This window comes from Ornithorhynchus anatinus, chromosome 18, assembly GCF_004115215.2.
Source record: "Ornithorhynchus anatinus isolate Pmale09 chromosome 18, mOrnAna1.pri.v4, whole genome shotgun sequence".
Lineage (NCBI taxonomy): Eukaryota > Metazoa > Chordata > Mammalia > Monotremata > Ornithorhynchidae > Ornithorhynchus > Ornithorhynchus anatinus.
The window spans coordinates 3,743,306-3,759,053 of record NC_041745.1 but is presented as its reverse complement, the minus strand read 5'-3'; the positions used below and the strand labels follow the sequence as shown (position 1 = coordinate 3,759,053).

Genomic DNA, 15,748 nt, shown 5'->3' with positions numbered 1-15,748 from the left:
ATTAGGTGCTAGAAAAGTCTCCAAGAGGGGATTTAGATTCAGACCCTGTCCCCTTGAGGGGCTTGAAATGTATGAATATGGGTGGGAGTGGGGAGGACTGGACACAGATACACTGGAGGCATTTATGCCAAAATGACTGCATCGTAGTGTGGGGACTTTGGGTCCTTCGTTGGCTTTGTCTGACATACCCACGTCTGTGGTGAATTTAACTTTCAGTGGCATTTTCTTTAAGTATTAAAGACAACCGCCTTTATATTTCCTCGATCACCTGTGCAACCTTGAAGATTAACTGTGGAATGGCAGCTCAGGTCACTATCTCCTTGGCCCCTCTGTGATTTATCTGGTACTTGGCTTAAAATGAGTTATTCCCTTTTTGGTAACTGCACATTAGGCTGGCCTGACTCCTGCCATGTTTTTCCCAGTATTTCCAAACTATGCCTCCCCACCTCAGAGTGTATTTCAGTGTCCTTCCCTTATGTTGTCAGACTTATTTAGAAATCGCTATTTGACTTTTAGCAAAAGGATCTCCTAGAATTCACCAGCTAATTGGCCTGTAGTTATAGCTAGTCCTGAAATCAGTAAAGAGTGCTGATACAATGCTTAGGTAACTAGCCACAAAATGCCATGCTAGTCCATTCAGCCCTGTAGCCATCTCTGAGAGTGGTAACAAAGAATATTTAGAATAACAATGTAATGGATGCCCTGTTTGACATCCATTCTCCTGGCTGTGGCTAATACCTCCTAATATCCCACTCTCTCAGAGCTTCTTATGGACCTTTCCTTCAGTAATGTATCCCAATCAATCAGTGGTTTTTTATTGGGTGCTCACTGCGTGCAGAGCAAAACCACCTTAAAGCTGTTGCTATTTTCCACCTGTCCAACTTCTTGTGGTACTAAATTCCAAATACCACCATCTGTATGACAGAATTTATCCTTGGGTTCATTTTGAACATCGCCTTTCAAGGCTCAGTGGTTGCCCTCTTGTCTTAGTGAACGACCCGATCCCAGTTCTTCTCGTTTAGGTAAACTTTGTTTATGTCCCTCTTCAGCCTTTATCCCGCCATCTAGAAGAGTCCCAATATTTTCTAGTCTACCCCTGGAGCTGTTTCATGTGCTTGGGTCATTTTGGCTCTTTTTATTATAGTGTAGGCCCACTCCCCAAGGGTGGTCTCTGTTTTATTTCCTAGGATTTGGGTTTGCCATGGCTCCCTAATCATTTGCACTTCCTCTTGTACAGACCAGATAAAATGGCTAAAGGTACCTACAGTTTATCTGAAAGTTCAGTGGACTCTACTGTCAAATCTAAGAATGGGACTCCCAAAGTGAAGATACGCCCCATAGAATGCCCCAATTTGGGATCTGAAAGGAAAAGTTTTTCAAGAGTCCTCCCCCTTTTCCTCACCTTTCTGAGTTACCCAAGTACACAGAGCTTAATAGATTCAGATTGTAGGTACGGAGCCCAGGCTAAATCACTCCAGGTGATCATTTCCCTGAAACAGTTTATAGCTGCCCTATCCTGCCCCAGCTGAAGCTTTTAGGTGGTAATTGAGGTGAAAGTCAAGTAGTTCACTTTCAGGCCATGAGATTTGAATCGTGGGTGGCAAGGCAAACTTCACTTCATAGGGGAAGCAGCATGGTATAATGAATAGAGCATGGGCCTGGGAGTCAGAAGATCCTAGGTTCTAATCCCAGATCTGCCAAAGAAGAAGGGGGGGATTCGCAGGCGATGACTGAAAATGGAGGCCCAGTTCAACAGTGGGATCAATAATAATAATAATTGTGGTAATTGTTAAGCAGTTACTATGTGCCATGCACTGTACTAAATGCTGCAGTAGATACAAGTCAATTGGCTTGGACACAGTCCCTGTCCCACAAAGGGCTTGCAGTCTTAATCCACATTTACAGATGAGGTAACTGAAGCACAGAGAAGTTCAGTGGCTTGCCCCAGGTCATACAGCAGACAAGTGGCGGGCCGGGATTAGATCCCAGGTCCTCTGACTCTTAGGCAGGACTGAATACCAGGAAGGGTCTTTTCCTTCCAATGTGTTTGGTTGCCTGTGGGCTTTAGTCACGTGTCTCTGGAGTTCCCCAGGAAGGGCCTGAAAGCACCGAGTTCCTCTATTTCAAGCACAGAAGACGTTTTTGGTTCTGTAGCCGAGCGCAGAGCTATCTGTTTATATAGCAGGGGCCGATCACCATAGTACCTAGGCTCTCAAACAAAACTTATTGGATTAGATAATTATCCACATAAGGGAGAAAGATGTGTGCTTCCTCTCACCTCCCACCCTGCCAGGGATTTTACTGATCTGCGTGCTGATTTGAACCAGCTGTACTGCCCAGGTGGCTTTCTTTCTGTAGGAGTCTGGTGAGGTCAGGATGAAGGCGTGGTAAACCGAGTTGGGTTTTGGCAGAAATGTAGTAAGCAACGACTCCTTCAGCTCACGTCTTTTGCTGATGGCTGAAGCGTTGCCCTGTTGTTGCTTTATTTCTTAATACATCCGCTTCAAAGCCGGTAAGGAGCAAAGGGGCAGGGCCCCTGGGGCTACTAACGTAGGGTGTATTTCATTTATAATTCCTACGTGCCCCCAAAGCATAGCCCAGGCCTTGTTGTGGATTGTGGGGGGCAGAATAGCCAGTTGCATGGACCGTGCTATCAGTGGTGACGGTTTCTTCTTGAAGAATCACCCAGGGTATCTCGTTTGCGGATCGGCTTGGGAAGAATCCGGAAAAGATCAGGTTCATGTGGGCAGTGAAGGCCGCAGGTACAACTGGGGCTGCTAACCACCTCGGGCGCTAGTATTAAGGGAGAGCATCGGCACTACATTGTGGTACCTTTGGCTGTAAATGAGTTTTACACGTAAATTTTCCACCAGCATTTACCTTTGCCCTGCGCCTCTGCCCGTGTACTCTCGCTCCGCTTTCCGGGCCCCAGCAGAAAGACAACGGGCGGGGATGAGAAACTGCAAGGGACTGTGCAAACCACTGTGTTACTCTAACCAGTGCTTACCATTCTTACTGGGAGGAACAAAAGTTTGGCTATATATAGCCAGGAGACGGGTTTCTAGTCTATAACTGGGAAGCTACTTCCTCTAGGTAACTGATGGGGTTTAAGGCAGGCCCCTGGTCTCACCTCATTGAATTCCACCATCCAGTCTCCGCTACAGCTAAGGAGGGCTCTGAAACTCCATTTGGGCTGTGATGGCCTTATTGGTTCGAAGCTGAAGATATGCTTCACACACCTAGCAAATGTGAGGCAAAACTGGAAACAGAACTAGCGATTTTAACTCGTACGAACATATACGCAGCCGTCCTGTTGTCCAGAAATGACAGTGCTGATGGTGAGGTTTCGGCTACGTGAGCAAGTAGGACTGTACTAATCAGTCAATCCATCAGTGGCACTTGTTGAGCACTTACTATGTGCAGAGCACTGTACTGAGCACTTGGGAAAGTACAGTACAATAGATTTATATTGACTGTACACTCCAGTATTCTGCCTGGAGTGTGTTAGACAACCTCTCCCCATAGGGTGCTTGTAAAGACCACCCTTATTGTGCTCTTCTATCTTCTTCAAGTAGCACTTTGTGCCCCTTTCTTATTTTTTTTCTTCTGGCACTTGTTAAGCGCTTACTATGTGCCAAGTTGGTATTTGTTAAGCGCTTACTATGTGCCGAGCACTGTTCTAAGCGCTGGGGTAGACATAGGGGAATCAGGTTGTCCCACGTGGGGCTCACAGTCTTAATCCCCATTTTACAGATGAGGGAACTGAGGCACAGAGAAGTTAAGTGACTTGCCCACAGTCACACAGCCAACAAGTGGCAGAGCTGGGATTCGAACTCATGAGCCCTGACTCCAAAGCCCATGCTCTTTCCACTGAGCCACGTTGCTTCTCCATTGGATGCAGGCCTGAGCCACATGGGGCTCACAGCCTTAATCCCCATTTTACACATGAGGTAATTGAGGCGCAGAGAAGTGAAGTGACTTGCCCAAGATCACACAGCAGACAATTGGTGGTGTCAGAATTAGAACCCAGGTCCTTCTGACTCCCAGACTCCCGTGCTCTATCCAGTATGCCACACTGCCTGTCTATTCTGCTCATAGGCATCTTGGTCTTCTTGAAGCCTCTTGTCCAGAGGTGACCCCATTTTCCCCAGTATTGCCTTCTAAACAAGCCTGTCTGCTGCCACTGTTCTGTTGTGTTAAATTTGGTCCGAGGTTTTGCACCCTGAACTTTCAGACATCTCTTCTGTCTTTGGTTATGGATCCTACTGTGCCGCTCCCCCTGCAGAAGTGGCTTTGGGATCCAGCTGCCTTCCCTGCTCCTCAGCTGGGCCACCCAGAGGTGGTGAATCTAAAAAGCAGTATGTCCTCGTCTTCTGCAAGTCTTCTCATGGCTGAGCGGGTGTGGAGACTGCAAGCTTGGGCACAGAGTTGCTCCCGATAGACTGATCCAAGGCTCTTGGATGATGCTATTAACCTGATAGGTTGGAAGGTTCCAGAAGGGACTGGAATCGAATTCTAATACCCCTGATTGCATCCTCAGGCCTGGTTGTATAGGCTGTGTTGGCCAAAACTGGGTTTATTACATAACTTTGTTTTAGAGCGTCATTCGTCATGAGGAAAGAACAGGAAAGGCCTTTTCAATTCTATCGTGGCCGGACATTTTGTGGATCTTGATGAGCTAGTTTATGAGAACAACCAGACATGGTAGATAGTTGTGAGAGCCCAAGTGTGCTTATAAGTATAGCATTTAATCAGTGCTTACCCTGAGCTAAACACTGATGTAGTTATGAGAGCCGGTACAGTCCCTATTCCATATGGGACTCGTGGTATCTTTTATTGCCATTTTACAGATGAGGAACCCGGGGCCCGGAGCTGTTAAGCGGCTTCCCTAAAGTCACACGGCAGAGCTAGGACTCAAACACACCTGAATCTGAGAGTTCTGACTCTCAGTCCTGTGCTCTTTTTCCATTCAGCCTCGCTGCCTCCTCTCAGTGGCGTCAGATGCTTTTGGTAGGAATAGAGGCGCTCTCTTCTTACCCATCTTCACGTGGCATTACGTGATGTGCAGTAAAGGTCATGGCTTCTGGGCCCCGCCGTGGACTAAACGTCTTTGTGATTCTGAGAGTCTCAGGAGATTGGGCAGAGCAGCATGCCTGGTGGGTCCCTTGATATACCCCCATCCAGAACGGCACCTCTGGAAGCAGTTTTAGGATCTAAGGGTGTGACCTCAGAGTTTTCACTGAAGTTCAGGAGGGATGCCCCGCGCTAACTGGTCAACCGACTGTGATTAACAGTGCTAAACTGGTTCTGGCCCCATGGGGCAGTGCCATTTGGGATCACCACCATTAGGTTGCAGTGAAGACTGGAGAAATTAATAAAAGAGAACAAATCCACTTTTGAATAAAGACTTGACTACGTTGTCTTTTAGAATGGGAGACGGCAGGATCCTCACGGTGCTTTTTGGTGAGCCGAAGCAATGTCGGAACCATACAGTTATCTTTAGGGAGCCAGTGTGGTCTTGTGGTTCATGGGACTGGAAGTTACAGCCTCCCACCAACCACACGTGCCATGTGACCTTGGGCAAGTCACTTAACCTCTTTGAGTCTTAGTTTCATGCTCTTGTATCCACTCCACACTTAGTACAGTGCCTGGCACATAGTAAGCATTTAACAATTACAGTTATTCTTCCTGCCCCCTTAGATTGTGAACTCCAAAGTGGGACAAGGATTTAATCTGATTTGATTATCGTGTATCTACCCCAATGTGGTTGGCAGATAGTGAGTGTTTAGTGAAGACCACAATAATATGATTCTTGTAGTTGGATAGGAGATGGGGAACGAGTGGTCTGCTCTCCCCTGAGGTTCTCCAAAGTTCTTCCGTCTTTCCCAGTCGACACTCTGCATCTTGTTTCATGGCTTCTGCTCAGTGAGGAAGGGGCTTGGTGAAGAATGAATGAGCAGGCAATTTGTCTCCCTTCTATGAAAACAGACTTTTCAGCCTGGTTTTCTCACATTGTTCACATACCAGGGAGCTGGCCGGGCAGATTCTCAAACCTGTTTGAGAGCCGAGATTTCTTCTAGATTCCTCAGACTGTTTCCCTGGATCACGTCAAGACTTGAATTTGGAGTAAGGATTGGGAACTGTGAAGTTTTATGAGATGGGGGGTGGGAGGCAGGGGCGCGGCAGCTCAGCGTGAATGGGTTGTTTTTTCCTTTGGGTTTGGAGGGGGGAATCACAGAACAAATGAATTCTTTCCTTTGAAATTTTTGCATAGTGCAAAGACTTGTGAGAAGCACGTTTGTTTTCTGAAGGTCTCACAAAGAGCTACAGTCACTGCTTCACACTGGCATGGTTCTTGGAGGTCATGCGTGCTACAGCCTTGATTCCTGGCCAGATGAATCTCAAGAGTGTTTTTAGTGTTAATGAGTCCATCGCCCACCTCCATCCCCCCTCCCACACCCACACACAAGGGGAAGAAAGACCAAGCGGGAGTGAAAGCAGGGAGGACCCTTCCCCATCCTGGGGAATCCCTCTCCAACACTGTTTAGGACTTTTAAAATTAGTTTTATTATTGTTGTTATAGTTAAGCGCCTATTATGTGTCAAGCACCGTTCTAAGTGATGGGATAGATACATATCAATCAGGTCGGACCCAATCCCTGTCCCACACGGGGCTCAAAGACCAAGTAGGAGCTCATGGGTGGGCGCTTTTCCCCAATGTCACAGAGGGGTGTTTGCCAGCCTCCTGGGGTCAACCTGCCCTAAGACAGCATTGGGAGGGCGAGGAAGGGGACTCGTTGGTCTGGGTTTTGTTTAGATTTGGAAAGCGGGACTGGAGAGAAAGTTGTCTTTGGGGGTCCCAGGTACATTTTTGTGCTTGAAGGAGAGAATTGAGAGTCAGATATTGTCATAGTCACTCACTTTTTTTTTTTTTCTCTCTGGGTGTAAACACAGATGGGAGCTCAGTAATTGTTAGAACATAAACCACGGACAGGGCACGTGAAGGGCTTAAGAATTCAATAAGTGCAAACTGCAATGGGGCTCGAACCCAGGCTTCCTGACTCCTGGCAGGGTGGAACTGTCAAAGGGGCAACAGGGAGGTGTGGCTACCTTGGGTACAGAATGTCAGTGGGGCGAGGGGAGCAGGGGTGGTCGGTCCTACTCTATTCCAAACCTCAGTTGCCCCAGAGTAGTTCTGCTACGGCCTCTGGATTCAGAACAGCTCTGGGCTCGGGAGAATTTGTATTCAGAAAGGGAGTAGCTCCCGAGATACCTCCTTTAATAACCAGATTTCAAGGCCTGAGAGGGTCTGGGGCTTTAAGTCCCTCTCCCCGTTTTCTCGTTTCCTTCCTTACCTCCTCCTACCCAGTCCTCTGTGCCACGGCCCCCCAAATAAGCAGTGTGGCCTAGTGGATAGAGCACGGGCCAGAAGAAGGACCTGGGTTCTAATCTCAGCCTCACCACTTGTCTATTATGCGACATTGGACAAGTCACTTTACTTCCGTGTGCCACACTTACCTCATCCGTAAAATGAGGATTAAGACTTTAAACCCCATGAGGGACAGGGATTGTGTCCAACCTAATTAGCTTGTTTCTGCCCCAGCACTTAGTACAGTGCCTGGCACATAGTAAGCGCTTAAGAGATACCCTGTTAAAAAAACCCTCCCCAGCATCACATCTTGATGCTTGATGCGTGACACAAGTGAGGGAGGAGTCCGACTGGGAACTCTGCCGCGGGGCTCACGGGGAACTCGTTCTGCTGCTGACTCCCTGTCCACCAGCCTTGTTGCCTCCCTCCCTTTCCTATTCAAATTATCGATCCCACGATTGCTCATCTTTTAAATTGGCCCCTCACGCACCAGGAGCTGGTGGTGCTGGCGGCCCACAGATTGACGGTGCAGAAAACTTTGAAACGGGGCTGCATTGCAAGCTTCCTCATTCAGGGGCCAAGACAGGGGAAAAACTAGGATCAACTGATTTGAATCAACATCTGCCATGGCCTCCTGAGCGTTCCTTGGCCTCTGGCACTGTGGAACACAGGCTTGATCACTTGAAAGAAATGTTAACTGCTTCACCCTTAGCCACAGCAATTCTGCGAATCTCTGTGGTCTATGTAATTGACAGCTCAAGCATTCTGGGTTGGCACCAGTGCCAGTCTGTGTGTGATTCAAATACAGTGAACATCCTTAGAGAAAGAATGCCCATAAAGGACAATTCAGGGATATTTAAATTTTCCAATGCACTTGGTTTGGGGTGGTACAACACCAGATTTGTGTGTTTGGTGTCCTGGAGCCAGTTTCTGTTTACAGCAGGGCAACAGTGGAAAATTTAAAACCCAGGCAGGATTGGTTGGGGCCCCGTTTGGGGTGTGGTGAATCAATCGGCGGGGTTGGGACAGTCCAAGAAAAGGATAAGTCCAGTTGGGAATACCCTGACTTAATATCAAAACTCCAAATCCAGAAAGAGGTGAAAGAGAGGAAGCAGCATGGCCTAGTGGATGGAGCACAGACTTGGGAATCAGAAGGACCTGGGTTCTAATCGTAGCTCTGTCACTTGTCTGCTGTGTGACTTTGGGCAAGTCACTTCACTTCTCTGGACCTCAGTTACCTCATCTGTAAAATGGTGAGCCCTGTGTGGGACAGGGGCTGTGTCCAACCTGATTAACTTGTTTCACCCCCAGCGCTTAGAATAGTGTTTGGTACATAGCGCTTAAGTACCATAATTATTATTACTCCAGTGCTTAGAACAGTGTTTGACGCATAGTAACCACATGACAAGTTCCACAGTTATTATTATTAAATGGGGGGTGGCATTGAAAATAGAGGTCCTGGCCAGTGATAACACTGTATTTAGGGGGAGAAGTAGCTTCAGGAATAATTTATTGACCAATCTTTTTTTTATCAAGAATATCGACTTCCTGGTGGTGGCTGAAACAATAGGACAGGACTTGAATGAGCCCAGAGGGTTGGGGAAAGGAGGGAAACACAATGATATTTATTAATTCTCACAATGTGCAGAGGACTGTACTAAGCACTTGGGAGAGTACAGTGCAGTCGGGTTGGTAGACGTGCTGCCTTCCCACAGGGAGCTTACGGTCTAGAGGGTAAGATGGACATCAAAATGAATTACAGACAGGAATCGGCGAGCGAAAGAATAGGGACATAAGCGCTGTTATTCCAGCTCTTGTGGGCCCTGGCCAGATAAAAAGAATTAGCACATTAGTCAATTAGAAATGAGATCAGACAAGGGCCCTTGGGCAAAGGTGTCAATCATTTGGACTCCCAGGCCAGTCAGGAACCGGGTCCAGGAATGCAATCTCAGTAGGGAATAATGCTAGCTTGTTTGACATCCACAAATGAAGCTCCTCCCACCTCTTAAAAGGCAACAAAAATAACTAGTTCTGTGTTTCTAAGGAGCCTAGCAAAGGACAGCCTTTCTGTGTGCGCAATATGAAAGAGATTGTCTGTTGTACAGTTTTCTCCCTCTACACTGCACGCACGATTAGATTTACGGCGTCACTCAACTGGCGTCATCATCTGATGGGGGACAGAGCTTCCCCGCAATCCTTCAGCATTTCCAAGGGAAGCATTCTCGATTTCTCAGGAATCCAGACCCTGATTAAAGGGAAGCGCTCTGAAGATGAGGGACTCTCTCCCATCAGAAATTGATTTATTGCCAACAGCTCCAGGCTTCCCAGATATTTCACTCAGTGCACGTGCCCGTCGAATAAAGCGCCCTCGATCCCACCCACCCTCCTCTCTCTTTCTCAGCCTTCCGAGTGTCCAAGACACACATCCCTCTCAGAGCCTAAATTGGGCCTGGAACCTGATCTGTAGAGACGAGATCAGCTTTCTGATTTGGTTCCGATGCTTGAAGTGTGTCTTCAAGGAATGCCTCCCAGGCAGCCTTTTTGTAATGAACTTTCTGCGATTTTGTGCGAAAGGATTAGTCTTGGGCATGGTACTGTCTCCTGCTTTCTCCTTTGCAATCAAGAAGGCCTTCCATAATAAGGCATTTAACTTCCTGAAAGGCCTGAAGGATACAAGCAATAAAACAGCTGAGAAGTGCAGATTTTTCCAGTTCCTCATTGGTTTGATGCCATTTGCTTTCCTGTCCAGCAACTTGCAGCTCTGATGTGTGTGTGAGTAAGACAAAAATTCCATTCTCACTCATTTTCTTCGTGGGCCGCGTCCAGCTTTTAAGGATGCTGTCACTCGAGAAGGAGGCTCCCGTGAACATTTTAAGGAATCTGTTATTTTGGTGTCCTCTGTCCTGGGAAGTTGTGACTCTTTCTTTTTCCCCCCTCACAGGCCTGCAGAGTTAGCAACAAAGTATGCAAATTTTTCTGAAGGAGCTTGCAAACCTGGCTATGCTTCAGCGCTTATGACTGCCATCTTCCCCAAGTAAGTGATTGGTCTGCTTTGTTTGCCCCATTACAGAGCCTCTCTTCCCCTCCACCTCGCCCCCTTCCCGATTGCCTCACCCTCCTGCTCTACTTGTTCCTCCCTGCTTCCTGGGTGACTTGACCAGCGTAGGAAGTCCAGATCGGAGGAGGAGGATGATGGGCAAGCGGAGCTACTGTTAGTAAGCTTGGGCAGGCCAAGCACTTAGAGGACCCCAAATGACATCCAGGTTCATGTTTTCTGGAGCTGCAAAAGTTGTCCCTCTGCGGGCTGATTAGGACACCGGCTTGAAATGGTTCCTAGAGTCAGCTCTCACCTTGCCCAGAGAGATCTCTCTTTTTGCATCTCCTCTCATAGGAGTTTCAGGTCTAGGGCTGGGGTTGTGTGGAGGGCGGGGGCGGTGTCCAGGGCCAGAGCCCCAGGAAGTGCTGTGGGGATGAATATGATCATCTGGGGACAGAAGCTGCCAACAGCAGTGTGGCGTAATGGATAGAACACAGGCCTGGGAGTCAGAAAGATCTGGGTTCTCATCCTCGCCCTGCCGCTTGTCTGCTGTGTGACCTTGGGCAAGTCACTTCACCGCTCTGTGCCTCAGTTCCCTCACCTGTAAAATGGGGGTTTAGACTCTGCGCCCCTTGTCGAACGTGGACTGTGGCCGACCTGATCAGCTTGCATCTACCCCAGTGCTTAGTACAGTGAGTGGCACATAGAAAGCGCTTAAAAAATACCATTAAATTAAAAAAAAAAACCTGGGGGAGAGGTTCAAAGCCAAATCTGGGAGTTCTTTTTAATCACACCTTTATTGGGTGCCGAATTCAAAATGGGCTCTGAGACTATGAAAGCACATTGAGGTTTTCTGAAACTCCAGCACCTGCTCCTTGGTTTCGCTCCTCTCCATCTCAAGCTGGGGACAAAACTAGGTGATAACCTAAACCAAAGCACTAAGCCACACAAAGGACAGGCATCCAGTTTCATGGGGAAGGGAGAAGGGCATTCAGACCTGAGGAATGTTGATCTGGAGGGACAGAATGGCCACCCAGGCTTCCACATCACAAGAGGGCAGCCCTGACCTCGGAATCATTTCCGACTGGAATGGCTCAGGGGGGTGGTAGCCTTGTCCCTTAATCAGAGAGGCAGCTTGGCCTACTGGGTGAGAGCACAGCCCTGGGAATCAGAAGGACCTGGATTCTAATCCCGGCTCCACCACGTGTCTGCGGTGGGACCTTGAGCAAGTCACTTCACTTCTCTTGCTCAGGTACCCCAGCTGTAAAATGGAGGTTAAGATTGTGAGCCCCATGTGGGACAGGGACTGTGTTCTACCCGATTTGCTTTTATCCACCCCAGCACTTGAAACAGTGCCTGGCACATAGGAAGCGCTTAAGAAAAACTACAATTATTCTTCATTATTATCTGGGAGTCCCATATGTCTCTGATGGAGCAAGTCCCAGGTGAATGTTTAGTTGGCATCTTGTTGTCCTTCACTGTAGAAAGGGGAGAACTGAAGCTTTCGATTTGTAATGTGCCACTCTATTGCATTTCAGCATCACTTTCCAAATTTGAAAAGAAATCTGGGATTCCCGTAAATGCTTCCGATTTTTACAGAAGGCAATCAATCGGTCTATGGTATTTATTGAGTGTTTACTATGTACCAAGCACTGTACCGAGGCCGAGTTATTTATTGCTGTTGCCATGGTTGCTGGAACATATTGAGGCTGTTAGTACTGGGTGATTTTCGTAATAGTAGAATTAACACCATTGATATTTATTCTCAGAAAATCCCGAGTGCCAAGAATGCACTGGGTGTTTTACAAAATGCAGAAATGGATTCAGCCAGAGCACAGATCTAACCACCACAAAGAGGAAAATTGGACCTGGTACAGCACTGAGCAAAGCACTATTGGAAAGGAGACTAGCCAGCTAAGGGCAGGGAGAACATCCTTATGGCCCTGCTGGAGCTGAAAACCTTTGAATTGGCCCAAAGGGGGCTCGATCTTACTCCTAGAAAGAGAAGTGAAGGGAGAGGGACCTCAGACGAGTCACTTGATTTTTCTAGACTGCAGTTTCTCCACTTGTAACTGGGAATCAAAATTCAGTCAGTTCTCCTAGAAAGTGTGCTTCCACTTGGTGTTTTGGGTAGAACACAGTAACAGGTTTAGAGAACATTCTTCCGCTAACATGTGTCTGCCTGGATCCAACGTGACACGGTGTTGGAAGAAGCAGTTGTGTGTAATCATGTGGTGGTGAACATGGCAGTAATATTCTAATGAGGGGTTCACCAAGGCTGAAGCCATGACATCTAGGAGGAATGACCTCTGTCCTCTGGAAAGATCTCTGAAAAAGTACTGAATCCTTGGCACAAAGGGACAGTATAGTCTAAAGGCCAAACTTCTTTTTTTATCAACACCAGTAACCTATAGCATACACCGGTCTACATTTACTGGGTCGAAAATTCAAACACACAAGCAAATGTCACTGATAATTAAACAAGAATTTTTTTTAAAACTCAGAACTAAAATTTTGGGAAATTAAAAAATAACACTTTTGTTTCAGCCCCCAAGTTCTGATGAACACAGACACATTGCAGCCTTTACTGAAGTAGAAGGGGAGGAAAGGTATCATGTCACCATTGGAGGGAGGAAAGATCCGATGCCTGCCCTCTGATGCAAAATAATCCCGTTATCAGAAAGGCCCATCTTAAAGGAAAACAGGTCAGTGGTTCTGAGTACCGGAGAGGACAGTGGATCCGGCAGTAGAACAGGTAGCGTGTTGTCAAAGCAAAGAAGCGGGAGACTTTCTGAGGTAAATGATAGGGTGAAAAGAGCAATGTGGATACAGGCGATAAAAACAGGAGATGTACAGCTTGAGAATTTTCAAAAAAGCCTATGGGAACTTAATAGTACGACGGCAAAGGCTGAAATGGAGAGAAAAGTGTTTGAATGAAAAAATAGCCTTTGAGAAATCATATCCGGCCCCGAGGCACAAGACAGTGTCATTAGACCTGCTCAAGATAGTGGGGAGCACAGTGAGAACACATTTTTATCGTCTCTTGAGCACGTTTCAAACTGAGGGATAAGCTTATACCTTGTGGAAGAAAGCAGAGGTCTTAGAAGAAGAATGTCTGGTTTCTGTTGTTAGTATTGATAAGAGGTGATGCAGTACTCTCTCTTGCCTCAAAAGAGTTCTACCAAGCAGTGCTCATTTATATCATAATGGCAGTGAAATGTTTGAGTATTGGCAAGACACCTTTTTTAATAGCATTTGTTAAGTACTTACTATGTGTCAAGCACAGTTTTAAACTCTGAAGTAGATACAAGATAATCAAGTTGGACACAGTCGCCGTTCCTCACAGAGCTCACGGTCTAAGTGGGAGGTAGGGGGATAATCATAATGATGGCATTTGTTAAGAGCTTACTATGTGCAAAGCACTATTCTGAAGCACTGGGGGAGGATACAAGGTGATCAGGTTGTCCCACGTGGGGCTCACAGTCTTAATCCCCATTTTACAGATGAGGTAACTGAGGTATAGAGAAGTTAAGTGACTTGCCCAAAGTCACACAGCTGACAAGTGATTAGAACCCATGACCTCTGACTCCCAGATCGGTGCTCCTTCCACTAGGCTAAACTGCTTCTCCAAGCCGCTCTGCTAGAGAAATAGCAGGGTCACCCAGGGCAAGGGATGGTTGATGGCATGGTTTTGAAGCAAAATGGTTGATGGTTTTCTTGGTTTGTCCACCCCTAAAATATCCATGGAGTTCCTATTGCACATCCCAGGGGGACCAGCCATAGAAGGGTCAGGGTAGGACACCGTCAAAAATAGGGCAGTGATTTGTCTGACCCAAATGGCACTTGCAATATTCTTAGGCGATGAAGAAAGCTCAGATTGCTTAGCAGAAACACTGTGCTTGAATGCTTACCAGGTTTCTTGAGTTGTAAAAGCGGAAGGAAAGTAGACTCCACTTTACAGAATGGGAGGTTGGTGATTGTGAGTTTCTCAGAAGTAAATATTGTGTTGCCGGGGGCACAATCTGAGGTAGTACATACTTAGAAGTTGACCTAGAGTCTGCATCAAATGATTCATTTGTTCTTTTTGCACTCATTCCTCAACCACATTTAAAAAGCGATCTCCCTTTGGAGTCTTTTCTTTGTGGTTGAAGGGTCTAGAGGACCCAGATATGGACGAACCACAACAAGCAATCAATCAATTGTATTTATTGAGCACTTTCTGTGTGCAGGGTACTTTACTAAGAGCTAGAGAGAATACTTTACTAAGAGCTAGAGAGAATAGGGGAAGCACATGGCTCAGTGGAAAGAGCCTGGGCTTTGGAGTCAGAGGTCATGGGTTCGACTCCCGGCTCCGCCACTTGTCAGCTGTGTGACTGTGGGCGAGTCACTTCACTTCTCTGTGCCTCAGTTACCTCATCTGTAAAATGGGGATTAACTGTGAGCCTCACATGGGACGACCTGATTACCCTGTATCTCCCCCAGCGCTTAGAACAGTGCTCTGCACATAGTAAGCGCTTAACAAATACCAACATTATTATTATTATTACCATATTACACAGTTGGTAGGCACTTTCTATAACACTCTGCTTTCTTCCTAGCCACGCCATAGGAATTTCAGAATGAAATACTGGAGCGATAACTGCCCTTTTTTGAGGCACGAGTGTCGGGAACTTCAGCAGAAGCTCTAGGAGAAAGTAATAGAAATGGTATTTATTAAGCATTTGATGTGTAAAGCTCTGTAGTAAGCACTGGGAAAGAATACACAGATGAGAATTAAATAGGGGCCCTGGCCCTCAAGGGGCTCACAACCTGAGAACAAAAGGGGAAAGGGGGCAGCAGACGTGTCAAGAAAAAAAAAACAGTAAGTTCACAAAATCAACCCAAGGTGCACCCGAGAAATCTGAAAGAATTCCACAGAGTCTCAGAGCCAGTCACCAACTTGTTTCAGTGGGCTTGTTGATCTCTCTCTTGTTGATCTCCCTACTTCCTGGGAATCCTTAGGGAATGTCTTGGCAGTACTGCTCCCTGAGAGAAAAAAGCAGATCTGAAGGCAAGCACAGAACTGTCGCACCCCGGGGTCTGAATAGCATCATGCATACTGGGTCCTGTCTGACGAACCCAGTGAGACCAGTATCCTAATGGGGAGGCCGCCTTTTCAGGTAAGAGGAGGCCCCGCCAAGGACTCCCTTCTCCAGTGGGAGTGAACTTGTTTTGTGCTCTCCCAAGTGCTTAATAAAACATATTGCGCTCAGTAGGTGCTCAGTAAATACCATTGCTCTTAGGAGGTGACGTCATGGCTCACATCTAGGCCGTGGCTTTTTTCTACTTTATACCACAGAGCCT

General features: G+C 47.0%; 1 protein-coding gene across 9 annotated transcripts in view; it reads left to right on the top strand.

The window, feature by feature from the left end:
• Positions 1-15,748, top strand: part of ST3GAL3 (ST3 beta-galactoside alpha-2,3-sialyltransferase 3) — a 216,366-nt gene that overhangs the window by 108,103 nt on the left and 92,515 nt on the right. For 6 of the 9 annotated variants that reach the window (XM_029083372.2, XM_029083371.2, XM_029083370.2 and 3 more), the window contains one exon: positions 10,310-10,402. The exons of the other annotated variants lie outside the window; for them this stretch is intronic. In XM_029083372.2, the coding sequence (XP_028939205.1) occupies positions 10,310-10,402 (93 nt within the window). The remainder of the gene's footprint in view (positions 1-10,309; positions 10,403-15,748) is intronic. 9 annotated transcript variants of the gene reach the window in all.